General features: G+C 42.3%; 1 protein-coding gene across 34 annotated transcripts in view; it reads left to right on the top strand.

Annotated features, from left to right (window-relative positions):
- The first annotated feature begins 3,939 nt into the window (after positions 1–3,939).
- The window catches only part of zswim8 (zinc finger, SWIM-type containing 8), a 34,254-nt gene continuing 11,415 nt past the window's right edge, over positions 3,940–26,778 (top strand). For 15 of the 34 annotated variants that reach the window (XM_021610481.3, XM_021610519.3, XM_090239417.1 and 12 more), the window contains exons 1-9: positions 3,940–5,903; positions 18,044–18,197; positions 19,241–19,335; positions 21,079–21,251; positions 24,705–24,812; positions 25,485–25,566; positions 25,960–26,080; positions 26,195–26,396; positions 26,464–26,639. In XM_021610481.3, coding sequence (XP_021466156.1) covers positions 5,726–5,903; positions 18,044–18,197; positions 19,241–19,335; positions 21,079–21,251; positions 24,705–24,812; positions 25,485–25,566; positions 25,960–26,080; positions 26,195–26,396; positions 26,464–26,639 — 1,289 coding nt within the window. In that variant the 5' untranslated portion in view covers positions 3,940–5,725. The remainder of the gene's footprint in view (positions 5,904–18,043; positions 18,198–19,240; positions 19,336–21,078; positions 21,252–24,704; positions 24,813–25,484; positions 25,567–25,959; positions 26,081–26,194; positions 26,397–26,463; positions 26,640–26,778) is intronic. The other 19 variants (XM_021610495.3, XM_090239402.1, XM_090239428.1 and 16 more) reach the window with 2 other exon arrangements.

Below are 26,778 nucleotides of genomic sequence, written 5' to 3' on the forward strand. Positions count from 1 at the left end.
TCCTTTCCTGCAATGGACCTTTTTCCCCAGTTTACTACCCATACAGTAGGTGGCGGCATGCACCTCTAATGTTTGCTGATCGCCATAATACCATAGAAGAAGAAGAAGAAGCCTGCCTTGCTGAAGCCTAAGAGAGCAGAAAAGCCAACTGATCCATTAAAGTTGGTGGAACTTTGTGAGAAATGGTGGAAGTGGATGTCGAGTTGGAATCAAGCAGCCTGTCGAGCGAAGTTTGTGAAGATGAATGTCCTGAATGGACAACAGTGCTGTCTAAAATTGGAGTGGAGGATAACGAATAGTTTTTTGTTGGGATTCATTTGTTCAGTTAAGGATGTAGATGTGGGAGACCCATTTGAGGTGTCAAAAATGTTTAAGTAGGTCTATGCTCTAAGAAAAGTGGAATTTATCAGAGTGGCCAGGAATGGTCTTATTCTGATTAATTATATTTCTGAAGAACAGAGGAAGATTGCAGTGGGCCTCAAAAGCATCCAGACAGCAGAAGTATCCTGCTTTGAACTTCAGAGCAGAGCGTCCGTCAAAGGAGTCATCTCAGGGGTGGCGACGGATGTTCAGGTTGAGTACCTGAAGAGATTTCCTGCTGTGGTTTATGCCCAGCATCTGAGACGCTAGGTGAATGGAGAATTTTTTTAAACGTTGGTCCGGATGATTTTTGATAAAGAGCACCTACCTACACATGTGAAGCTTGCTTATGTAGGAGACGCTGTAAGGGCCAAATTCAGACTTAGGAAATGTAGGCCTATGTCTTTCCTACGCACACCTTTCCTATGCACTTCTCAATAGTTGGTGTTTAGACTTACCTTATGCAGGTGTGTAACGTCCTTTGCAGGCGGGGTTCCCTTGCGCAACCGCCGAATGAATGTAATTCAACCTCTGGAAACCCTCCCACTAGCTGGCCAACATATTTTCTTTTGGAGTTTTACTCAATAGGGTTTTCAGTACATTTATCTAAAGCCATCACTTTAAATTTGGTGTACCTTTAATTTGAATTTTCTCAACAGACTAACTAAAAGGTGCGAACACTTCAGAAAATTAGGGATCAATGAAAGAAAGCCATGTTAAATACACTCATATTCATCTCCTTTTCAGCACCAATTGATAGATTTAAAGATACTCTGATCTTCTATATTATTTAGGGTTAGGAAAGTATTTTTATGAATAATAAAACAACAGGTTTGGAGAGCCTTTATGCACAAAATATATTGGTGAATCAAAAATAGTGGTTTGATTCATCCTGAAAGTTGTCATATTCAATTGTTCAATCCATGAAATAGTGTACAATAGGTTGATTAGTAGTCCTATAAATCTACCCTAATAATCCTCACTAATCCTGGAACTGTGATGACAACGATCCAGTTGTCATGAACTGTGTACCAGCCTCGAGGTTTAAACTGCTATGTCTGCATTACAAAATGACTCAAATAGGCTACATGTTCCAAATGATTTCACAACTTGTAATACGTTAGCCTTATATGATTCACTATTGCTAGTGATCCTCAGGAACAACCACACGAACATGACAGAGGAAAGAAAGGTAAAGTAATGATGTAATGGAATGATGAAAAATGTAAGGAAACTGACAAGTCAATGACAGTTATAAATGTACAGTTCAAGTCGGAAGTTTACATACACCTTAGCCAAATACATTCAACTCAGTTATTCACAATTCCTGACATTTAATCCAAGTAAAAATTCCATGTCTTAGGTCTGTTAGGATCACCACTTCATTTTAAGACTGTGAAATGTCGGAATAATAGTAGAGAGAATTGTTTATTTCAGCTTTTATTTCTTTCATCACATTCCCAGCAGGTCAGAAGTTTACATACACTTAATTAGTATTTGGTAGCATTGCATTTAAATTGTTTAACTTGGGTCAGATGTTTCAGATAGCCTTCCACAAGCTTCCCACAATAAGTTGGGTGAATGTTGGCCCATTCCTCCTGACAGAGCTGGTGTAACTGAGTCAGGTTTGTAGGCCTCCTTGCTCGCACCCGCTTTTTCAGTTCTGCCCACAAATTTTCTATAGGATTGAAGTCAGGGCTTTGTGATGGCCTCTCCAATACCTTGACTTTGTTGTCCTTAAGCCATTTTGCCACAACTTTGGAAGTATGCTTGGGGTCATTGTCCATTTGGAAGACCCATTTGCGACCAAGCTTTAACTTCCTGACTGATGTCTTGAGATGTTGCTTATATATATCCACATAATTTTCAAATAAAAAGAAAGGGGAAGAGGGATTTTTTTTAAACTTCCGGAGTGTACATTGGAAGACTTGCAAGGGGCACTGCGCCGGAAGATGGCCCGCCCTCCCAGGCTCCCCTTGAGCCTGTGTAGGGTTCAGATCGGATTTATTATCTATATATACAAATATATGTGGACACCTCTTCAAATGAGTGGATTCAGCTATTTCAGCCACACCCATTGCTGACAGGTGCATTAAATCGAGCACACAGCCATGCAATCTCCATAGGGAAACATTGACACGCCTCCAACACAATCATCAAGTTTGCAGACAACACAACAGTAGTGGGCTTGATTACCAACAACGACGAGACAGCCTACATGGAGGAGGTGAGGGCACTGAGTGTGGTGTCAGGAAAACAACCCCTCACTCAACGTCAACAAAGCAAAGGAGATGATTGTGGACTTCAGGAAACAGCAGAGGGATCACCCACCTATCCACATCGACGGGACAGTAGTGGAGATTGTAGTAAGTTTTAAGTTCCTCGGCGTACACATCACAGACAAACTGAATTGGTGCACCCGCATAGACAGCGTGGTGAAGAAGGCGCAGCAGCTCCTCTTCAACCTCAAGAGGCTGAAGAAATTCGGCTTGTTACCAAAAGCACTCACAAACTTTTATAGATGCACAATCGAAAGCATCCTGTCGGGCTGTATCACCGCATGGTACGGCAACTGCTCCGCCCACAACCGTAAGGCTCTCCAGAGGGTAGTAAGGTCTGCACAACGCATCACCGGGGGCAAACTACCTGCCCTCCAGGACACCTACACCACCCGATGTCACAGGAAGGCCATAAAGATCATCAAGGACAACAACCACCCGAGCCACTGCCTGTTCACCCCGCTATCATCCAGAAGGCGAGGTCAGTACAGGTGCATCAAAGCAGGGACGGAGAGACTGAAAAACAGCTTCTATCTCAAGGCCACCACTAACATTGAGTGGCTGCTGCCAACATACTGACTCAACTCCAGCCACTTTAATAATGGAAAAATTGATGTAAAAATGTATCACTAGCCACTTTAAACAATGCCACTTAATATAATGTTTACATACCCTACATTACTAATCTCATATGTATATACGGTACTCTATACCATCTACTGCATCCTGCCTATGCCGTTCTGTACCATCACTCATTCATATATTTTTATGCACATATTCTTCATCCCTTTACACTTGTGTGTATAAGGTAGTTGTTTTGAAATTGTTAGGTTAGATTACTCGTTGGTTATTACTGCATTGTCGTAACTAGAAGCACAAGCATTTCGCTACACTCGCATTAACATCTGATAACCATGTGTATGTGACAAATAAAATTTGATTTGAACTTTGTAGCAACAGTTTGGGGAAGGCCCTTTCCTGTTTTAGCATGACAATGCCCCTGTGCACAAAGCAAGGTCCATACAGAAATGGTTTGTCGAGATCGGTGTGGAAGAACTTGCCTGGCCTGCACAGAACCCTGACCTCAACCCCATCGAACACCTTTGGGACGAATTGGAACGCCAACTGCGAGCCAGGCCTAATCGGCCAACATCAGTGCCCAACCTCATTAATGCTATTGTGGCTGAATGGAAGCAAGTCCCCACAGCAATGTTCTGACATCTAGTGGAAAGCCTTCCCAGAAGGGTGGAGGCTGTTATAGCAGCAATGGGGGGGACCAACTCCATATTAACGCCCATGATTTTGGAATGAGATGTTCAGCAAGCAGTTGTCCACATACTTTTGGTCATGTAGTGTAGTTTGTTTTATTTATTTTAGGTCGTTTGTATGGATATATCCCCCCACATCTGTTCCGTTTTTGGGGGGATCCTGTTTCTATCCCGCACAGTAGATGGCGGCATGGAGAGTAAATGTTTCGAACACCAATATACCATTGTAGTAGAAGAAGAAGAAAAAGAAGAGCCATCTTCCCGACCGGAGAGAGTGGAAGAGATGGGGGATTGTTGAGACAATTTTGAGGGACTCCGGTGTTGTTAGAAGCCTCAAAGACACAACCTGGGGACGGTAGGACTACCGGTGTCGGTCGGGGAAAATGAAAGGGACTTTTCTACAGTTTCCGGACTAGGTGTCATTGGGAACCAGTGCAGTGGCGGGCTCGAGCGAGGAAGCTTTTTTCAAAATACAAAGCAAAGGGAAAAGATATTCGAGTCAAGGTATTAGCTATTAGCGTAGGTTTGCAATCGAACAAATATAAAACTGACCGTGCATCATTACCGGAGACAGTTGATCTAAAACAGTAAGTAGTCGGTCAAGTTTGACGGTTGTGTAGTTTTTCAAAGGTGTCAATGTAAACAAACACCAAAGCCCTTGTTGAAGCGGGTGGTGTGTAACTGTACTAGTAGTGGGGCTTTGAGACTCGGATTATGACCAACTGTAACCTGTCAGAGAGATAATGTGTTCGTAAAACGATTGTTTCCCTTAAATTATACATCTTACGACGTTTGCGAATGATGACAATTTAGTCTTTTTTATTTTTTAAGCTAGCTAGTTATTTTAGCAAGCTACTGAGTCTGATTGACCAGGCAGTGTTAGCTTAGCTAGCTGGCTAGTTAGGTAGCATTAGCCAGCTAAGCTAGCTAGCTAGCAGATCTTCAAGCTTGAGTAGTGAATCTCTGTCAAAGAAAGAATGACATACGTTAGCGAGATTATACTTACCAACGTTGTTTTATTTTAAATTAAAAAGGCCTTGCAAGTGTTTGGAACATTTTGTACGGCTGTCTCGAGACGGGTAGTGTATGCAGCACAGCTGATTCGTCAAGAAGGGGAGGTAGGAAATGGTGGAAAACAAGTTCAGTTTGTGTATATTTCATTTTAAGTACAGTAGCTGACGTAAATATTCCTGTTTACGAGTTGGGTTAATCTTAGGTAATTGTATCATTAAAAGTAGTTAGATAGCTAGAACCCTATAAAAATGCCTGTGTGTGACTTGTGAGTGGGGGTCGTCTCCCTCGAAGCACTGCTCAATTTAGACAGTCAAGCAGAAACAGTCCAACTCGAAACAGGGGAGTGATAGGGTACAGAAACTAAATTGTTACCGAACTGGGATCAACTTTCTCAAACGACATGGATATAAGGTGTCTCAGAAGTTATTGCCATAAATGGCATGGCCCTTGGTAATAAAGTTAAGTCATTGTGTTCCCAAGATGTGCCTCTATTTTCCAAATACTGAGTACTAATTTGGTACAATTTGTGATGGAAGTATTTTTTCCCCTACAATTGATAATGGATATTTTTGTTTTACTGTGTAGTTCGCCTGCAAGACTACAGTGAGCTCTCAGCAGTGTTTTGGTTGTTTTGCTTACCCCTCCCCCAATTTTTACTGGAGACTTGTGGAAGTGTTCATTGCTTCTGCTCTCTTTCAGTGGTGGGCAGATCTCACCCGTTTTTTCCCCCCTGCCTTTGACGGAAGGCCTTGGCTATTGTACAGTCCACTTGAATCCAGAGTTATATATCCTACAGTGGATGTAATGGAACTAATGTTTGCCGAGTGGGAAGACGGAGAGAGGTTCTCCTTCGAAGATTCTGACCGGTTCGAGGAGGACTCGCTCTGCTCTTTCATATCAGAGGCTGAGAGTCTGTGCCAGAACTGGAGGGGATGGAGAAAACAGTCTGCTGGACCAAATTCTCCTACAGTGAAGATTAAAGGTAAACACGCACTTCACCTTCCATTGTATTATTTGTACTCACATCCTCATTACACTTTTTGTCCTCATTCCCATATAGACCTTTTACCACTTAAAACAACTTGATGCTTGTTGCCAAATATCATTGTGTAGTGGCCAGCATGGGTTCTCCCTTATCTCATTACCTAAAGTGCCTATGATGATGGATCCAAAGCATCTGAAGGCTTGTCTTGAACCTGAATTTGTTGTTCGTCATTGAAGTCAGTGTTTTTCTGTAAACATTTTACAATACACTCATACATTAGCCTACTTTCAGAAAATTGCTAGGCCTGCACATTATCTTCACTAATTGTAAATTTGAGTAACGCTGTAGGCCTGTAAACAGCTTTGACCAGTGTAGCCTAGTTTGAAATAATTAATTATGTCCTAATTTCAGGTTGATTGTCCTGTCCACGTCATTTGCGCATTTGATAATTTAGTCTATCAACTAAGTATATGTTACATTTCCCCCAGCATATAGGCCTAGCAAGCTTGTTCTCTCAGAATTAAGCCAATTTGTTGACACTGCAAAACAGTCCATATTGCTCAGCTTCTCATTCTCTGAAGAGTCCTCAAAGGGCTCTGAACGCATCTCTATGGGACAGTAGGTGCTGGCTGACAATGTCATTGATTCCTCATTTAATTTATTGGCTGTGATGTCATTGATGTGATAGCCCCTTATTTTTTTTTAGCAGAATAGTTTCCATAATACTTGCATCATGTCACTTGTTTCTACACCCCCCCTCCCATCAACCTCAGGTCTACATTATCCCCATAGCCTATTATTGATTTTATGCTTTCTCTACCAAAGCAGATAATGTTGTAAAGGCTAGGTGTAACTTTGTTTTCATTGAGGATAGTGGCATTGGAGTATCGAACACCATTTGAGTCAGTAGACGTCTCGTTATTTTCATGTGTCAAATAATACTATTTGACGCTTGAAATAACACTATTTGATGCGTCAAATAAGACGATTTGACTAATTAGGATTTTGATATGACTGCACGTCACGTGCATATATTTTTTTAACGTAGTGGTAACACTATCATTCATATTTCATATATCACAATGATTTGCTAGTTTGGGGGGCAACAGGGTTATGTAGCTGGCTATCTTGTTTAGTTCGTTGTCTTATTTCCATGATCTGAAGTTTGATTTCAATAGGAGTACAACAAGTTGCTTCCTAATAGTCACATGAATTCTTAAATATTGAGAATGACTGCAATTTCTGATTATTGTTTTTAGGCTGGTTGCATTGGTGCTAGCTTCCCTAGAAGTTGCTAAAAGCATCTGTAACAAAGCTATTTGTGAGTGACTTTGTCATACTGCAAGCAAAAGTCAATGTATTAGGGAGACGGCCTACCTCCAGTCTCCAAACTGTCATAGAGGTTTACAAATGGCTTGATTATTATTCTGTATTCTGACAAGGATGAATCAGATGCAACTGATTGGGCTGTGGCTGGCTGGCAGCAGCAGCAGGCCCACAATAATTTCTCTCCTGCCTCTGGGATGGCTGCATGACAGGGAAAATGTTGGACTACCTAGCTAACATTTTAGATCCTGCTCTTATTTCAAAAGCTTACGCAGTCGTTTTCCCATTTAACCGAACAAATTCTTGCTTATTACCAACGCGGTATTGCAAACAAATCAATACTGGCCTCAAAAGTTATACAGCTGCAGTTGCATCACTGCTTGGAAAGGGATCAGCTCGGCATCCGACCGCAAGGCGCTACAGAGGGTAGTGCTTACGCCCCAGTACATCACTGGGGCTAAGCTTCAATCCAGGACCTCTATACCAGGCGGTGTCAGAGGAAGGCCCTAAAAATTGTCAGACTCCAGCGACCCAGGTCATAGACTGTTCTCTCTGCTACCACACGGCAAGCGGGTACCAAGTCTAGGTCCAAAAGCCTCCAGCTTCTACCCCAAGCCATAAGACTGCTAAACAGTTCATCAAATGGCTATCTGGACTATTTGCATTGACCTTCTTTTTATTTTATTTTAACGCTGCTGTTAATTGCTGTTTATTATCTATGCATAGTCACTTTACCCCTGTTTACATGTACATATTACCTCAATTACCTCGACTAACCTGTACCCCAGCACATTGACTTGAAACCAATTCCCCCTGTATATAGCCTTGTAATTGTTTTTTTGTTTTTTTCAAATATTTTCTTACTTAAACAAAATAACTACATTGTTGGTTATCCTGTTATATTTGGGATTTGATTTCTGTGTGCTTGTTTGTGTGCATGTTTGTTTTATTTCTTTACAGCTTTGACAGTGCTACTGACCACATTGGCAGTGCTTGGCTTGCGCATGAAAATCACATTTTGTTATTTGCCGTGTTAATTTTGTCAATATAAAGACCTGAACTGCCTAACATATTGAATGGACCTAGTCAGTCATAGATTTCTGAACTGCCTGGCTGAGCAACACTATCATCTGAAGCCGTGGAAGACCATCACCCAAGACCTGCCAGATCTGTACATTTTGTTTGTTTTTACAGTGTCTTTAAGATTCTCGAATGAAAAGCGCTATATTAAATAAATATATTATTATTTGTAAGGCTTGCCACTTGCAAGCAACTGAGGAACCGGTGTGGGAGAACCTATTTATTAGAAGTCTCATCTCTTGGAGTTTGGGGGGGGGCTGTGTGTGCGGTCAGGCATGTTTGTTTGGGTTTATGGAGTGGTGGGGGAAGGGCTGAGTGGAGTCAGCTGTGGACTGTATAGAGGGCTTTGTCTTGTGCAGGTCATTTACTTCAGAGCTGGGGATTGTGGTTTAGCAATACAAACCCACATTTTATGAATCTACATATTGCTGCTGATCTTGCACAAAAGAGCTGCCAAACCTCAAAACCTTCCCATCTAAAGTCAGTCAAATCCCCCCCAAAAGTAAGATCAGTAAAATAGATTTTACTGAAATTTCCCCCCTTGAAGGTTAGCCCATATCTCTCCATCTCCATTGCTCAAAATGTAGGGCATGTTAAAGGTTAGGGTTTTGGTTAGGCCCTATGCATCTGTTGGCTCTGATCTTTCTTCCATAACCACAGACTAATGGGTGTGTGTGTGTGTGTGTGAGCAGCAGTCCTTCACTTTTACACCGCTCTATGATGGAACAGCTGTTTGAGCGTGCCCCCCTGTCCCGCTCTCTCCCGATTGGTTAGTCACTGTGTAACTGGCAGTGGCTGGACCCTCTTACTGCCCACTTGCTGCTGTTACTGCCATCCTCCTACTCTTTCTCTCTATCCCTCTCTCCCTCTATCCTTCCTATTTGTAGCCTCCAAGGGACAGGTGGGGACTGGGGAGCAAGTGTTAATAGAGATGTAAATCACCTGGGTCTGCTCCCTCCATGGGGTTTTCCCTGTTTGTCGAGCATGAAAAGCTCAAACCTAGCATCTAATGCCATAGAATTCACACAACTGCCTTGGGCTTAAGCCAATAGAAACATACCATTATTTTCCCACTATTTGTAACACAATAACACCAGTAACTCAATTCAACTTGCCTGGATAAATATTTATTGTTCAGCAACATGATTTCTGTTTAGTTTTTCTGTTATAGGTTCCTATATCTCAAACTAAAACAGTAACAGTTGCTAACACTGCTCTTGTGGTGGGTGATTTCATGAGGTGAGAAGATGGCAGTGTGGGTGGAATAGCTGTGGTGGCAATACAATACCTACCAGACCTGGGTTCAAATACATGTGTATTTGTTATTGAAATACACTACTTATTTTCTGTGTATTTGAGTATTTTCAAATAATGTGTCCCAATCCCGACTCAACTATTCCGATTGGAAGTATTTGAAAGTGTTTTCAAAATAATTTATATTAAATAGCCTACTATTTGAAAGTATTTTCAAATTCTTATTTCAAATACTATTTTAAAATAACTGTTAAATGCATGGTAGTCTGTTTGAGTGTGTATTTTCAAATACTTTCCAAGTATATTTCCAAATTTATTTCAATATTCAACAACTTTTCTTTTCAAATAAAAAATATTTAAATACTGACTTCCAAATGTCTTTGAAAGTAATTGAAATACTACGGCTGGGAATTGCCAGGGACCTCAAGATACGATATTATCATGATACTTAGGTGCCGATACGATATGTATTGCGGTTCGTTACTATTATTGCGATTTGATGTTCCAAACATATTGCTCACTATGTCTGCTGCAGAGATGAGAGAGCATGAGAAAAAACGTTTTTATCAGTCAGGGAAATAAAAGTGCTGAAAACATGTTGGCTCACTATTTTTGTTGCAGGTACTGCCCGGCTAGCGCTAGGTACAGTAACGAATTGTTTTTGTTTTTACAAATCAATATTTGGAGTCAAATATCACTGAAATTCCCTAAATAGTAATAAAAACCTGGCAGTTTGGGTCCTGGATGCTGATTAGCTGAAACTGCATTCCAGCCATGTGTTCAGTGCTTTCAGAAAGTATTCACACCCCTTGACTTTTTCCACATTTTGTTGTTACAGCCTGCATTTAATTTTTTTTGTCACTGGCCTCCACACAATACCACAATGTCAAAGTGAGTTTTTTATTTATTTATTTATTATTTTTTTGAATAAAAAATGAAAAGCTGAAATGTCTTGAGTCAATAAGTATTCAACAAGAAAGGAGGACCAAGGCACTCTTCATATAATTAATTAAAATGCCTTTATTAGTATGGCATGTTCAATAAAAACAACGTTTTTAATAAATCCGACGCATTTCGGCTGCATGGCTTTCGTCAGGGAGTACAAAAAAAATAATACAATGTCCTTTTTTGAACAGCTTTTCCAATTCGCCCTAATTAGAAGAGGGAGTGGTTACAAAATAGATTGGACACACCTAGTAAGCAATACTATACCCATTAAAAAGTGAAATACTGAAGCTATGTTATAAAAATACAACTCCAAGCTAGAAGTTTCAGGACACTTAAAGGTAGTTCTTACCTTAAATATAACTGGGAGAAGTGTCAAGAATAAGACAGCAATATATTCCATAGTACACTAGAACACAGCAAAAAGTATTCAAACCCTTTGTTATGCCAAGCCAAAATACATTCAGGAGTAAAAAATGTGCTTAACAAGTCACATAAGAGGTTGCATGGACTCATTCTGTGTGCAATAATAGTGTACCATGATTTTTGAATGACTACCGTATCTCTGTACCCCGCACATACAATTATCTGTAAGGTCCCTTAGTCGAGCAGTGAATTTCAAACACAGATTTAACCCAAAAGACCCAGCAGTGAGGTTTTCCAACGCCTCAGAAGGGCACGTATTGGAAATGGATAAAATAAAAAAGCAGACATTGAATATCCCTTTGAGCATGGTAAAGTTATTAATTAAACTTTGGGTGCTGTATCAATACACCCTGTCACTACAAATATACAGGCATCCTTCCTAACTCAGTTGCCGGAGAGGAAGAAAAACACTCAGGGATTTCACCGTGGTGCCAATGGTGACTTTAAAACAGAGTTGAATGGCTGTGATGGGAGAGAACTGAGGATGGATCGACAACATTGCAGTTACTCCGCAATACTAACCTAATTGACAGAGTGAAAAGAAGGAAACCTGACAGAACAAAAATATTTGAAAACATGCATCCTGTTTGCAACAAGGCACTAAATAATGCAGATTTTCTTTTTGCAAAGCAAATGTATTTTTGTCCTGAATGCAAAGTGTTTGGTTTGGGCCAAATCCAATACAACAGATTACTGAGTACCACGCTCCATATTTTCAAGCATGGTGGTGGTTACATCATGTTATATGTATGTTTGTTATCTTTAATGACTGGGGAGTTTTTAGGATTAAAAAAGGTTGTGCTAAACACAGGCAAAATTCTAGATGAAACCCCGGTTCAATCTGCTTACCACCAGACACTGAAAGGTGAATTCAACTTTTAGCAGGACAATAACCAAAAACACAAGGCCAAAGCTACACCGTAGTTGCTTACCAAGAAGACAGTGAATGTTTGAGTGGCCAAGTTTCAGTTTTCACTTGACTTAAATCGGCTTTGAAATCTATGGCAAGACATAAATGTTTGTCTAGCAATGATCAACAACTAATTTGACAGAGCTTGAAGAATTATTGAAAAAAAATAATGGCCAAATATTGTACAATCCAGGTGTGCAAAGCTTTTAGAGACTTACCTAGAAATACTCACAGCTGTAATCGCTGCCAAAGGTTATTCTAACATGTATTGACTCAAGGGTGTGAATTCTTGTGTGAATAACATTTTATCTGCATTTCATTTGAAATATTTTTTGTTGTTATGGGTTATTGTGTGTGTGTGTGGATGGGTGAGAGAAAATATTGTTAATCCATTTTGAATTTGGCTGTAACATAACGTGGTATAAGTCAAGTCGAAGGAATACTTTCTGAAGGCACTGTATATCAGACAACATACCACAGTATGAGTCAACTACTTGTTTAATGTTCTATTTATGTTGGTAACCAGTTTATAATGGCAATAAGGTACCTCGGGTTTGTGGTATGTGGCGAAAATACCACTGCTGAGGGCTGTATTCAGGCAGTCCCCAAGTCTGATATCTACTATTGAGCCTTTGGTCCTACATGCCCATCTCCATGAAAACCAAGGTGTAGCCCCCCATATACTGCTATGTTAGGAGAGGAAATGAGGACGGAGTGTCAGCTGAGGGTCAGGGCTTTGTCTTGGGTGTGTAGTGGTGGTGTGCTCGGCCTGTGCTGGGCCTCAATTTATTTTCTAATCTGAAGAGAGGGTCATCACTAATGTTTTCTTCAATTGTTTGAGGGACAATAAAACATGTTCTGCATCATCCTGACAAAGAGGCGTCATATCCTGCCAAAACTTGTTTTGTTATATTGTGTAGAGTGCAAACCTAGCGTCACAAATTCCTTTCTTTCAAAAAAAATAATCTGAAATGTATTTGTCAGATGTAACAATATATTTTTGTTCTTGGACTAAGTCTACACTATTACTATTCTTGCAAAGGTCATCGGAATTGTTAAGGATTTCAAAATTCGAATAAATGCAACAGTTGGACAATGGATGAAGATTTTCCAAACTTTTTATTTTTATAGTTCAACAGGAATTAACTGAATTACAGCATATAAAACATTTTACTGGCAAGGACAAGTAATTAATGGAGTTCAGGAATTGTGTTGGAAATTCATGAATACATTTTATTATTGTATCAGGTAGGCTTGGGCAATATACCGTATACCGGGGTATTTCAAAATACCGACGCTATGATATTCAATACTGCACCCCTGTGGGATGCGGGGGTGCGTGCTACGCCACTGCGTATAACGAAGTTAAGTATAACTATAAGAAACCTAAGATGTGTCATAAATTATCTAGCTCAGGGCTCCAAGCTATACATTTGGTTTGCTAACTTGCTAGATGTCAAGATCAAGCTTCTTGGTTACATCAGAGACATGAAAATCTGGATGCTGCCCAACCCTAGTATTGGGTATTTTTGTGACGTTTTGTGTTAAAATAAAACCTTTGTGGGTTGGTTTGCATAAATACAATGGGTGTATTTGCATATATATATATTTTTTAAAGAACATAAATGGGTGGAATAGGGCTGCGACCACCAAACTCTTGCTCTGTCTAACCTACCTGCACTCACACGTGCTGTCTAGACTGCCTCATTAATTACGGTTGTCATGTTCTCTTGCATAATTCAACAAGGGTGCCAAAAGCAGGATACCCTCGAATTAAAAGTTAACATGGTTGGCTCTTTCACCTATCAATCAAATGTATTTATAAAGCCATTTTTACATCTGCAGATGTCACACTGTGCTATACAGAAAGTCAGCCGAAAACCCCAAACAGCAAGTAATGCAGATGTTAGAAGCAGGGTGGCTAGGAAAAACTCCCTAGGAAGGCAGGAAGCTAGGAAGAAACCTAGAGAGGATCCAGGCTCTGAGGGGTGGCCAGTCCTCTTCTGGCTGTGCCGGGTGGAGATTAATTACATGGCCATTTAAGGCCAGATTGTTCTTCCAAATGGACAATGACCCCAAGCATACTTCCAAAGTTGCAGCAAAATGTCTTAGGGACAACAAAGTCAAGGTATTGGAGTGGCCATCACAAAGCCCTGACCTCAATCCCATAGAAAATGTGTGGGCAGAACTGAAAAAGTGTGTGTGAGCAAGGAGGCCTACAAACCTGACTCAGTTACACCAGCTCTGTCAGGAGGAATGGGCCAAAATTCACCCAACTTATTGTGGGAAGCTTGTGGAAGGTTACCTGAAACGTTTGACCCAAATTAAACAATTTAAAGTCAATGCTACCAAATACTAATTGAGTGTATGTAAACTTCTGACCCACTGGGAATGTGATGAAAGAAATAAAAGCTGAAATAAATCATTCTCTCTACTGTTATTCTGACATGTCACCTTCTTAAAATAAATTGGTGATCCTAACTGACCTAAGACAGGGAATTTTTACTTGGATTAAATGTCAGGAATTGTGAAAAACTGAGTTTAAATGTGTTTGGCTACGGTGTATGTAAACTTTTGACTTCAACTGTAAGTGTTGAGACACTTACTGCGTTAAATTTCAGATGAAGCTTTAGTGTTCTTATACATTCAGTGGAAAGACAATGTATTCCATTATATCCCATTTCAGCCAAGTTCCGAGGTGTTTTTGACAGGTCATTACAAACATTTCCATGGTCGTAATGCTAACGGGTAAAAATGAGAGGCACAAGCAAGAATATGAAAGCAATCAATCCAGTGAGATTTAAGTGACAAGTGGATTTTTGCACCCCTCAAACACATGAACTAGATGGCTAAAAAAGACATCCTCAGGTGGGTGGGACATGCGCATGGCTAATTATTCTGACTAAACTACCTGTCAGGCCATTGTGTTTGCATGTCTCTGTCGGCGCCTGAAATACAAGAGGTAGGTTTAAGGTTGTTGGATGGATTGCAGTGCCGTTGCCTCATGAGTTTTCATTAGCATACGTCTCCCTGGTGAATTAGATTGCAAGGCTGCAATGGCAATTCAGTTATTACTGATGAAGATTTATACAGTATTTGCACATTTTATGGAAGTTGGCTGTGCTCTTTAAAAATGTTTTTTTTTAAATGGTCAGCTCTGCAGTCCTGGCCAGCTGGAAATGGCGCTGTTTTTGGGTAGGCCCACAGTACCAGTCAACAGTTTGGACACACATGCTCATTCATGGGTTTTTCTTTATTTTTACTATTTTCTACACAATACTATGAAATAACACATATGGAATCATGTTTATATTTATGTTTTACATTCTTCAAAGTAGCCACCCGTTGCCTTGATGACAGCTTTGCACAGTCTTGGCATTCTCTCAACCAGCTTCACCTGGGATGCTTTTCCAACAGTCTTGAAGGAGTTCCCACATATGCTGAGCACTAGTTGGCTGCTTTTCCTTCACTCTGTGGTCCAACTCATTCCAAACCATCTCAATTGGGTTGAGGTCAGGTGATTGCGGAGGCCAGGTCATCTGATGCAGCACTCCATCACTCTCCTTCTTGCTCAAATAACCTTTACACAGCCTGGAGGTGTGTTTTGGTCATTGTCCTGTTGAAAAACAAATTCTATTCCCACTAAGTGCAAACCAGATGGGATGGCGTATCACTGCAGAATGCTGTGGTAGCCATGCTGGTTAAGTGTGCCTTGAATTCTAAATAAATCACTGACGGTGTCACCAGCAAAGCATCCTCACACCACATCCACCATGCTTAACGATAGGAACCACTCATGTGGAGATCATCCGTTTACCTACTCTGCGTCTCACAAAGACAGCGGTTAGAACCAAAAATCTCAAATTTGGACTCATCAGACCAAATGACAGATTTCCACCAGTCTAATGTCCATTGCTCATGTTTCTTTGCCCAATCAAGTCTCTTCTTCTTATTGATGTCCTTTTAGTAGTGGTTTCTTTGCAGCAATTCGACCATGTAGGCCTGATTCACGTAGTCTCTTCTGAACAGTTGATGTTGAGATGTCTATTACTTGAACTCTGTGAAGCATTTATTTGGGCTGCAGTCTGAGGCTGGTAATTCTAATGAACTTATCCTCAGCAGCAGAGGTAACTCTGTGTCTTCCTTTCCTGTGGCGGTCCTCATAGCGCTTGATGGTTTTTCGACTGCACTTGAAACTTTCAAAATTCTTGAAATTTTCCGGATTGACTGACCTTCATGTCTTAAAGTAATGAAGGACCGTCTTTGCTCTTTTGAGCTGTTCTTGCCATAATATGAACCGTTTTGGTAAAATACCATCTTCTGTATATCACCCTTGTCACAGTACAACTGATTGGCTCAAACGCATTAAGAAGGAAATAAATTCCACATTCACTTTTAAGGCACACCTGTTAATTGAAATGCATTCCAGGTGACTACCTCATGAAGCTGGTTGAGAGAATGCCAAGAGTGTGCAAAGGGTGGCTACTTTGAAGAATCTCAAATTAGTTTAACACTTTTTTTTGGTTACTACATGATTCCATATGTGTTATTTAATAGTTTTGATGTATTCACTATTATTATACAATGTAGAACATAGTAAAAATAATGAAAAACCCTTGAATGAGTAGGCGTGTCCAAACTTTTGACTGGTACTATATATGTTTCGAGTGCGTTTTATTTTTAGCGACTCGTTGTTGTAGCTGTTGAAGCATGCTGTATCTGGAGAAGGGGTGGTGTGGGTTCAGGACCCATCAGGAAACCTAGACTCTTCCTTGGCTGACAGGACATTGCCTGGCTACCCAGAGTCCTTGCTTCGGGCCAAACGCTACGCCACGCCCACGGATGTAAGTTTCTTCTCCACAATGTGTCTGGATCTGAGTACCTCCCTGAACGTTCACCGAATGCGAACACATTTGGGGCCGTCTGATTGGTCCAGAAACTGATGGGTAAATGCTGAGACACGTGGGTAAAGCGGTGGTTTAAAAATGTATCATTGGCTTTGATACTCTGATTGGTTAGAGACGATCCAATTGCTGATGTACAGGGCCCCTCGTCTCCACAAACAACTTCAATGATTGCAGTCTCAGACCTAAAGTATGTAGTGAACGACAGCAGCGGAATAATTTAGTGTGAGCCATCAGGCTATACAGGAGGGGCTGCAGGTTTAGCAGCTGTCCTGCTCTCTGATGACGGAGACCAAGGGAGCTTTAAAGTCCTAAGTAGGTCCAGTAGGTTTTCCTGACCACGTGACATGACTTGTAACAGGGAACCCCAAAGTTTTTTTTTTTTTTCTTCTCCCAACTAAGGCTGATGTTTTTTCCTGGTCAGGCCCATTAGTTGAGTGTGGAGACTTGCACCAAGGCAATGTTTGTGTCAACTGTGGAGACTTGCACCAAGGCAATGTTTTTGTCAACCGGTCAAAATAGTTGACTACAACCCTCCCCATCCTTGATAGGTTGACCATGGCTTCTGACCATGTGAACCACAGCCATCACCGTTGTTGACATTATTCAGACTGCTTTCTTTCCTCATATTGTTGATGGCAGGACAAGTGAGCCTGGAAACAGGTCTGTGTTTGTAAAGTTAGAGACCCATATTTTTCATGGCAGCCCTCATTGTCCTTCATACGAGTTCGGTAGATTGCTAACTCTACACTTTACAAAGCATACACACCTCCCAGTTTCTCTGTAGTGTCTCTCTTTCTGTCTTATACACAACACACACACTTACGGCCGAGAACCATAGAGCATGTTAGGGCGATGAAACAACAGAGCCCCATTCATTTTCGATGGATGGATGGAAGCGAAGTGGGTGGTTGGGCAATGCAAGCATGGCGAGGGAGCGTTAACAGGGCAGGACCTAAGTTGTGGAAAGTTTAACTTTATGCAAATACATTGCGATATCGCAGCTGCGCTTGACCAATCGAAGCTCACTATAGCTTCCAGCCACTACTGGATTGACTGTTGATGCCTCCACTTGAGTGTGAAGCTTATTCACCTTCCTTCCATCCGTGTGGTGTGTTTGGGTGAACCCTTGGGAGCAGAGCTCAAAAGGAATTACCATTGTAACATGGGGGCACACAGTAGATTTCTGTTCTGTTTTATTCTGTCTTACATGCATTTTAACACATATTCCCTCTGGCACACTTTCACTCACTCACTCAATGTTTGGTTCTCTCTCTCTCTGTGTCTGTTAGATGGTCAGGTCATCCCTCTGGTGGAGCTATCAGCCAAGCAGGTTGCATTCCACATCCCGTTTGAGGTGGTGGAGAAGGTCTACCCTCCTGTCCCCGAGCAGCTGCAGCTCCGCATCGCCTACTGGAGCTTCCCAGAGAACGAGGAGGACATCCGGTGAGGCTGGATACACACGCACGCGTTTGTTTTCCTATCCTTGTGGGGACCATAACATTTATTCCCATTCAAAATCCTATTTTCCTTAACCCCTATTTCCTAAACCTAACCCCAATTGTAACCCTGAAGTCTAAAATATCATTTTCCTTGTGGGGACTGGCTAAATGTCCCTACTTGTCAAACTTTTACTTGTTTTACTATCCTTGTGAGGACTTCTGTTACCCACAAGGATATTAAAACCAAACTGTACACGCGCTCTGAAGTCTATCTGAGATCGTCTCGGATTTCCATATGTTCAGAGATATCTGGAGACACACTGATCTTTGTGGGATTGTTGTTAAAGGTCCAATGCAACTGTTTTTTAACTCAATATCAAATTATTTCTGGGTAACAATTACGTATCTACTGCGATTGTTTTCAATTAAAATTGTCCACAAGAAAAAGCTTTTTAGCACAGGGCAATTCTCAAGTAAGAATTTTGCTAGGACTGTCTGGGAGTAGTCTAAATGAAGAGGGGAAAAGTGAAAATAAGTTATTGGCAGAGGTTTGGAACTCTTTCTTATTTGTCTATTAACTAATTTACCGCATGGTGATGTCAACATGGAAGGCCAAAACTATCCCACGAAAACAGGCTGAAATTTCAGCCAGTCTTTTCAAACAGCTCTTACACTAAAAGGGCATTATCTTATTTTTCACAGATATTATTCCAACCTCATAGTGTGGAAATATGTATAAAACATAAAATAATATTTTGGACTACACTGGGCCTTTAAAGGATGACAAGGAAATGAAATGGCATGAGGCTTATTGTACATCGTACTCTCTCTGTTTTGGAATCCCATTCCATTTCAGCTTATCACACACCCACTCATTTACATTTACGAAATCACTCAGAACATTCACTCATGCCAAATACTGGGGACCACTCACACATTATACAAATAGCTAGCCCTTCTTCAGAGGGGACATAGTATTTGGAGAAGTTAGTGTTTCTTAATTTTTCTCTGATCTCATCCGCTCTCTCTGCGGTTCTCCCTCTGCAGGCTGTACTCGTGTCTGGCTAACGGCAGCCCTGATGAGTTCCAGCGAGGGGAGCAGCTGTACAGGATGAGGGCTGTCAAAGACCCTCTGCAGATAGGTGAGCACTGAGCAGTGTCCTTCACCTAATTCCACCACAGCTCTAAGACAACAGCAGCACGGAAGGCTGAACTCTCCAAACATCCAACAAACCTCCATAAAGTTGTCCTGGTCACATATTGGCTAGGCTTGTTCCACAGCCCCACACTCACTCTGTGCCTTGGGCTTCAAAAACTAGTTGTGCATTTATCTAGTTGAACATTTATCCCAGGTCGGATGCTGTTTTCACCTCTGTTGCGTCGGAATCCGGGTGGAGCCTCTGCATATCTCTGCTCATCCCAGATGACTGGATTAGAGCAGCCGGCCAGGGAGGCAGGCAGGATGTGTGGGGATTACATGTGCTTTAATGGCCCTAAATGGTCCAAACGGAGCCTCACTCACCAGTTCTAACAGATAGAGCTCAGTCTGCGCCATGCCACACCGCTCATCACTAGGGCTTAGAGTTTTCCTGACCCTGTGACACGACAACCTCTGCGCACTACTCTGGTGGTGATAGGCTACCACTAGAAACCAGGGTTTTTTACCGGTCAGGGTATGTGGCCATACACTGATCAATCACCATTGAGTTTGCCAACCATCTGTTCATTACTAGAAAGAGAACTTGATGGAGCGTAATCGTGTAGGAATGTTGCTGTTGTACTGTGCCATTTAGGACATTTCCTAGATCAATGAATGAAACCACAGAGGTGAAATATAGTGCATAGACCTGCTATTACATGGACCACTTCAATGGGCACAGCACCTAGGATTAATTACAGGCCAAGCAGCCTGCCTGAAATCCACTGAGCATTCTACATAATGATTGTGTGACTCATCCATTACACTCAACATCACTGAGATGCCAGCTAGGATCAGAAAGTATTGCAGTGAAATGCCCCTTTTTGCACTGCTCAACAGTGGCTTGGTGATTAATGCTTGTAAGTTATGTTAAAGACAATTCTGGGTAGCTGAAAGCCGATATCTAGAGATGTAACCTTTCCCACTGTATTACACCTCGGAGGGGCATATATTAGCTTTTTCAAATACATTCATAATGAACCAAGGGGTCTGATTCAAATGTTTACAACCATTTTGAAAGCAAGCACTTTCTCTTTATCTACAGTGTGCGCCTCATTGTTTTCCTGCGAGCCCAGTGTATGTCAGTGCTGTATTAGGTTAAACACATTAGAGTTCATTGTGAGGTAATGGAAACCATGTCTCCCAGTGGAAGTAGGAGGGGAAAGGAAGTAGGTTAGAGGTGGAGGAGGAGTTGGAGACTGCCAGGTAGGAGCAGAGAAACTGGAGCAGGAACAGAGCTCGGCTGACTGAAGGGGTCCTGTTATGTTGAATCTGGAACAGTTACTCTGAGCCGTTCCTCTACTCCCCCACCTCTCCTACCCTCCCCTCCTGCTCTGTGCCGGCTCGGGCTCACCAGGAGAATGCTGGCTGCTGTCCATTGGGTAAAAGCTTTTGGGCAACGTCCCCCTCTCCCTCTTTTTCCTCCTATCTCCTAGTCTTTCCATGTGCATGGAAATAACTGCCTTTCATTTCCTGTCTGGCAGCCCAGGCTCAGGACGCATTACAGCACTGCTGCTGCACAGTGTCGGCCATCACCCTAAGAGTTTCTGCCCCACTTTATCATAACACTGTGTTTCTCATTCCATTGCTCAAGTCTTATTGTCCGACATAGACAAATAGATGGAAGTTACAGAGCAGATATTATCCCCTCTCTATTTTTTTCGCTCCCTCTCTTTCTCTCTCAAAGGTTTCCACCTCAGTGCCACCGTGGTGTCGCCCCAGGCTGGCCAATCAAAAGGGGCGTACAATGTGGCTGTCATGTTTGACCGCTGCCGCATCACTTCCTGCAGTTGCACCTGTGGAGCCGGGGCCAAATGGTGCGCCCATGTGGTGGCCCTCTGCCTCTTCAGGATCCACAACGTGAGTTTAGAGTACAGACACAACATGAATTACACCGCATTACCACATGAAAACACCTATACACCTTTGTGCTGCAATTATAGTACAGTATACATGTGAGTTAGTGTAGTACTGTGATAATGGTCAATTCCATTTAAATTTAGGAACTTTTACTCCAACCCTGGCACAGACACAAGCCATAGCCTATAGATGGGTTGACAACGTCACAACAATTATTTGTGTGCAACTCCGAGTTCAAAGGCTCTGTGTTGTTGTCATAGATTGCTAGCAACAATGACTAGAAGCTGCTGTTTGGTGAATTGTAGATGACTTGTTTCAGCTGGTTGTATTTGTTCTTAATACCATGTCTTGCTTTGAGGTGTTTTGACGCTTGTCACTTCTATGCTAATATGGCTAGGGTTAGCTAGACAGCTAACCAACAACTGTAACAATGTATTTGTACAACCAACAAGTGCTTCTTGGGCAAATGTATTTCTGTAAATAATAAATAAATAGTAAATAAATAAACTTTTGCAGATGAAATATAACTTATTTACACGTAGTAGTAATAATGTAATAATCCTTTGATTGTAAGCCAACCCTGTCTGTTTTTAAGTCGTGGTTGCACTTATATCGGTTTTGTTGGTGAACACCCCTACCGTCTATATAACACATTACTGTTCGAATACATTGTATGTATTCAAATAGCCTACAGATTTGCTGTATATATGTACGGAATTGTCTATCTGTGACTCATAGGGTGTAAGAGAGTGCTGAGGCACTATGAGTGTGTATGTGTGGGAGGCTCTGATGTCTTTGGGTGGAGGACTGTCTGTTCTCTACTGATATCACAGTGTAGGTGGGTCTTGCAAGGTCTGAGTGTGTGTGTTGGCATGAACGAGTGTGTGGGCTCAGTTCAGCCTTTGACGTTATGTTCAGATGTTCTGAGATCATATGATCCCATGGCACTAAAACGAATTATGCCATATGATCAGAATCAGAAAATTACATTGATCTTAAACTCTGCAAATCCTCATATTTGTTTTCCACTGGGGAACAACCCGATCTCTCTCTTTCTGTGTCATTCTCTCTCTTTCTATGTAGTTATCAGTCCAGGAGAGAGCCTAGTCTCCCATAGCCATACCCCCACTCCCTGCTGTGTAGGTCTTCTCCCACTTCCGACTGTCAGCTGTTCTGTGGCACGCACACACACACACCTCCATAGCTTTCTTGTGACCTTTTATCAGGCGCACATGGACCCTCATTAACCATTATTGTATTGAATGGAATTGAATAGCTGTAAAGTAAAGTAATTAACATCTCTCAGGCCCAGATGGGAGGCCGGCCTTTTCACCCTCTCTGTGAAAGTGGATATTGAAAACCTGTCGCCCTAGGTGACGCCATTCTCGCAAAGCCATGGGGGCTATGTTATGCTTAGACCTTTCCAGTTATTCAGTCCACTTACTTGCCATAAGAGGTGACATTTTGCTATGACAAAAGAGCGATGCAGTAGTCAACACAGATTTAATCACTCCAAATACTCAGCAGGGAATGCAACAGTTGCCACGTCCCTCTCAAGGGTTGAACATCAAATCATGAGAGGTCTTCAAAGGAATGCTGCTGCGGGTATTGTTAGAAATACAGACCCACTAGTGCAGTTTTTTTGGGGGGTTGTGTTAAAATGGGGAACCGTAGGGTGTAGGTAGCTTTGAAATAATACATTATTAATAACCATTTTTTTTATTTCCTGAAATTCCGTGTCTCCTGAGAGCATGATCACACGGTGTGTCAGAATATAGGCACTGTGCTTTCAACAAGAAGTTGTCTAAATGTGTATCTTCTCAGACATACATCCACAGACTGAACTCACAGGTCTGTGTCTTCCCTGTTCCTCTCAAGGGCGTTTGATCACACATACAGGCACGCACACACACATACACACGCACACAGTTCAACTTGAGTGTGCTCAATTAGTTGCACATTATGAAACCACTCCAGAAGAACCACGCGATAAATACCAAGCACACACACACACACACACACACACACACACACACACACACCCCTCAGCACAGAACTCTTGACTGTTAAGTGTGTAAAGCAATGTACATTAACACCCCTAAAGAACTGATCCATCTGTTATAACCTCTGATCTCAAAGTATTTTATTCTGAAATGTTTTGGTCAGAGATCAGCAGAAGATCGTCACCGAAAGGTTGGGGGTTAGGGGGAGTGTGTTGGCAATGGGCATATCTGCTGCTGATGTATAATCCTATTAATGAGTTTGGAATGGGGAGAGGCTATACGTCTGGTGCCCAAATGGATGACGTTTGTCTGCCAAGCAAGAGTCGAGTGGAGATGAACGGACTCAGTTCAGTTTAGCCAGTCGTCCCGATGAGCCCTTCCCAGCAAGCTAGCTAGTTTATTTTTATGGCTAGAAACTTCGGCGAGAATTTGAAACTTGTCTGTCGAAATTGGGACTTGGGAGTGTTTAGAATCATTCTGTTTTTATTGGAGTAATTGTTATGTTTATTTTTTAATTATTTGAATGTAACGTTAAACATTAATTCCATAGTTGTACAATTTCAGGTGAAAATCACGACAAATGTTGCACTTTAGCTGTCACCCTGGCCTTATATTGGCTAAACTATCTAGCTACTCCCCTCTCCTTACTGCGGAAAGCGGGAGCGAAGGACACTGTGCCCCGTGTTGCCGGTTTTCAGCGCAAATCTCCCCATTGAGCAGAATAGGCTGTATCACTGTGACATCCAGATGGTTACTACCAATACGTTCTTTCTCATGTAGGTTGCTATCCTACTCAAAATAAAATGAAGTGGGATGGAACAAATTGGAGATGGTGACCAATGCTAAAAGTTATTTCTCCCTCGCCCTTCAAAATACACATCACTTCCTTTCATACGTTTTAACTAGCACCATGCTGTTGCCAGCATAAACGAAGGGCATATCAGAACGACTCTTGACTCTCAGCTGTGCGACACACTTCATCCATTTAGGCACCAGGCATGTCCGTATAGCCTCTCCCTATGAAATGTTCTTTAGCAGGCTATTAGAGCACAAGCATGCCGCTGTCCCTCCCTATCTTGCGGTTTGTGCTATTTACCCTAAAACATACTCGGCCCATCATCATTATATCATCCCCTCTGTTCCTTTCTCTTGTCTCCATCCTGGGCCAGGAATCTCAAGTGTTTCCGCTCACCACACAGTAGTAGCAGACCACCTCTCTCTCTCTTTCCCGTCTCTCTAGTCTTATTTTAATGTGAGGTATATTATAACCACTTTCTGTTGTAGTGATGTCTTGTACTGTACGACCCCCGAACTTGAAGTTTGTTGCACACCTACATTTCAGTTTATATTTGAATTCTCTGCATTTAAACTCAGTGTGTGAACAGGAAACTGAGCAAGGTGAGATACTAAATGTACACTAATACCTGTCACTTCTTTGTTTGTCTGCCAGGCGTCTGCAGTCTGCTTGCGAGCCCCCGTGTCAGAGTCCCTGTCCCGGCTGCAGAGGGACCAGCTGCAGAAGTTTGCCCAGTACCTCATCAGTGAGCTTCCCCAACAGGTCAGACTGTCGCACCACACTAACTGGTTAGATTATCTGCTAGCTTCACTTCAGGAATAATGGGTTTGCTGGGTATCTCAATGTGGAGGCTCATCATAACTAGGAGGCAAGTTCCAACCACTGAAAGTAACATTCAAATGTGTAAATTGTATTAGCAAAGCCATATATTGTGCATTGAATCCTAGACACATTTCTCAATCCCTTTAGGCTCTTCAAAAACATTTAGATAATGTTGTTTATCTACTGAAGATCACCAATAGTTGCAAAAATACATTCAGTTGAACGTGTGAACAATGTTGTCCTACCTCCCAGTGGCTAGGTCTGTAGAGGTAGCTATGCTCCGCCTGTAACATGCCCAGTCTCAATACTCCCTTTGTCTGCCCCCTGTGCTACTGGGATAAAGAACACACAGTAGTTGCATTGTCTCCTTATGTATTACAGTCAATAGTGCAGTGTTGGTCAGTGTAATGTTACTCAGCTCTAAGGCCAACTGTATTTCTTAGCTGTAATTAGAGCCTTGTGTTCAAAACGTAGGATTTAACAAGTAGCCATGAGAAGCTATGCCCCAACCCTGAAACAATGGCGAAACCGATTGTCATAACCTATCATTAATGGATCTGAAACAGATTCTATCATACTCATTGAAACTGATCTGTTATTTTTCTCCTCCAGATTTTGCCCACAGCCCAGAGGCTTCTGGATGAGCTCCTGTCCTCCCAGTCTACAGCCATCAACACAGTGTGTGGTGCTCCCGGTACGCCCAGCCAACCTGCACTTCTGTTTGCCTCCTGCAGGGGGCAGCCTATACTTATCTCTCACAAGGGTTCATAATGTGATCAGAGACGATGATAATGAGTCAAAGTGCTGTGTATTGTATGGGGTGTAACTCACCACATCCGCCACCAATATGAGATAGGGATTGCGTCCCACGCCCACAACTGTAGATAGTGCAAATGGTAGAGAGAGGCCTGAGGGCGTTTTGCTCATTTGTATATATGTGTGGTTTGAGCATGCTATAAAGTGGTTCAGATGGCCCTCACATGACGTTTCACAATTATCAGCTTAAATCAGCATCTTGACATTTCCTGTATGTTTGTTGTATTGCATTTCTCTGGCTTTGTGTTTACTCCCTGTCTCCTGTGTACAGACCCCACTGCTGGCCCCTCAGCCTCTGATCAGAGCACCTGGTATCTAGATGAGTCAACGCTCAGTGACAACATCAAGAAGACTCTGCACAAGTTCTGTGGCCCCTCTCCTGTTGTCTTCAGGTAAGACAGAGACTGGCATAGTCAAAGGCAACAGGTATATTAAGGAGAGGACGCAGGTAATGTGTGGAAGTATACTTGCTAACCTGTGTGTGTGCTCCCTCTCTCCCGGTGCAGTGACGTCAACTCCATGTACCTGTCATCCACGGAGCCTCCGGCGGCGGCAGAGTGGGCATGTCTGCTGAGGCCGCTGAGGGGGCGGGAGCCTGAGGGCATCTGGAACCTCCTTTCCATTGTCAGGGAGATGCTCAAGAGGAGAGACAGCAACGCTGCACCCCTACTAGAGATCCTCACTGAGCAGTGTCTCACTTATGAACAGGTAACCCACACGTTACATACATACTTATTCACACATGATAGGACAGAGGTGACTGTTCTCTCCGCAGATCATTGGCTGGTGGTACAGCGTGCGTACTTCGGCATCCCACAGCAGTGCCAGCGGGCACACGGGGCGCAGTAACGGGCAGTCGGAGGTGGCAGCCCACGCCTGCGCCAGCATGTGTGACGAGATGGTCGTTCTGTGGAGGCTGGCTGTCCTAGACCCCACCATGAGCCCTCATAGGTGAGGTCACTTCCCTTTCTTCCTGTCTAACGCTTACTTAGCCTTGATTTCCTACATCAACTAGAATAGTGTCTAATACTGACAACACAGCACTCCTCCTGTCTCTCTTACCTTCAATAAAATTCTCACTTTCACAACC

Source organism: Oncorhynchus mykiss, chromosome 1 (assembly GCF_057628025.1).
Source record: "Oncorhynchus mykiss isolate SJ-2025 chromosome 1, ASM5762802v1, whole genome shotgun sequence".
NCBI lineage: Eukaryota > Metazoa > Chordata > Actinopteri > Salmoniformes > Salmonidae > Oncorhynchus > Oncorhynchus mykiss.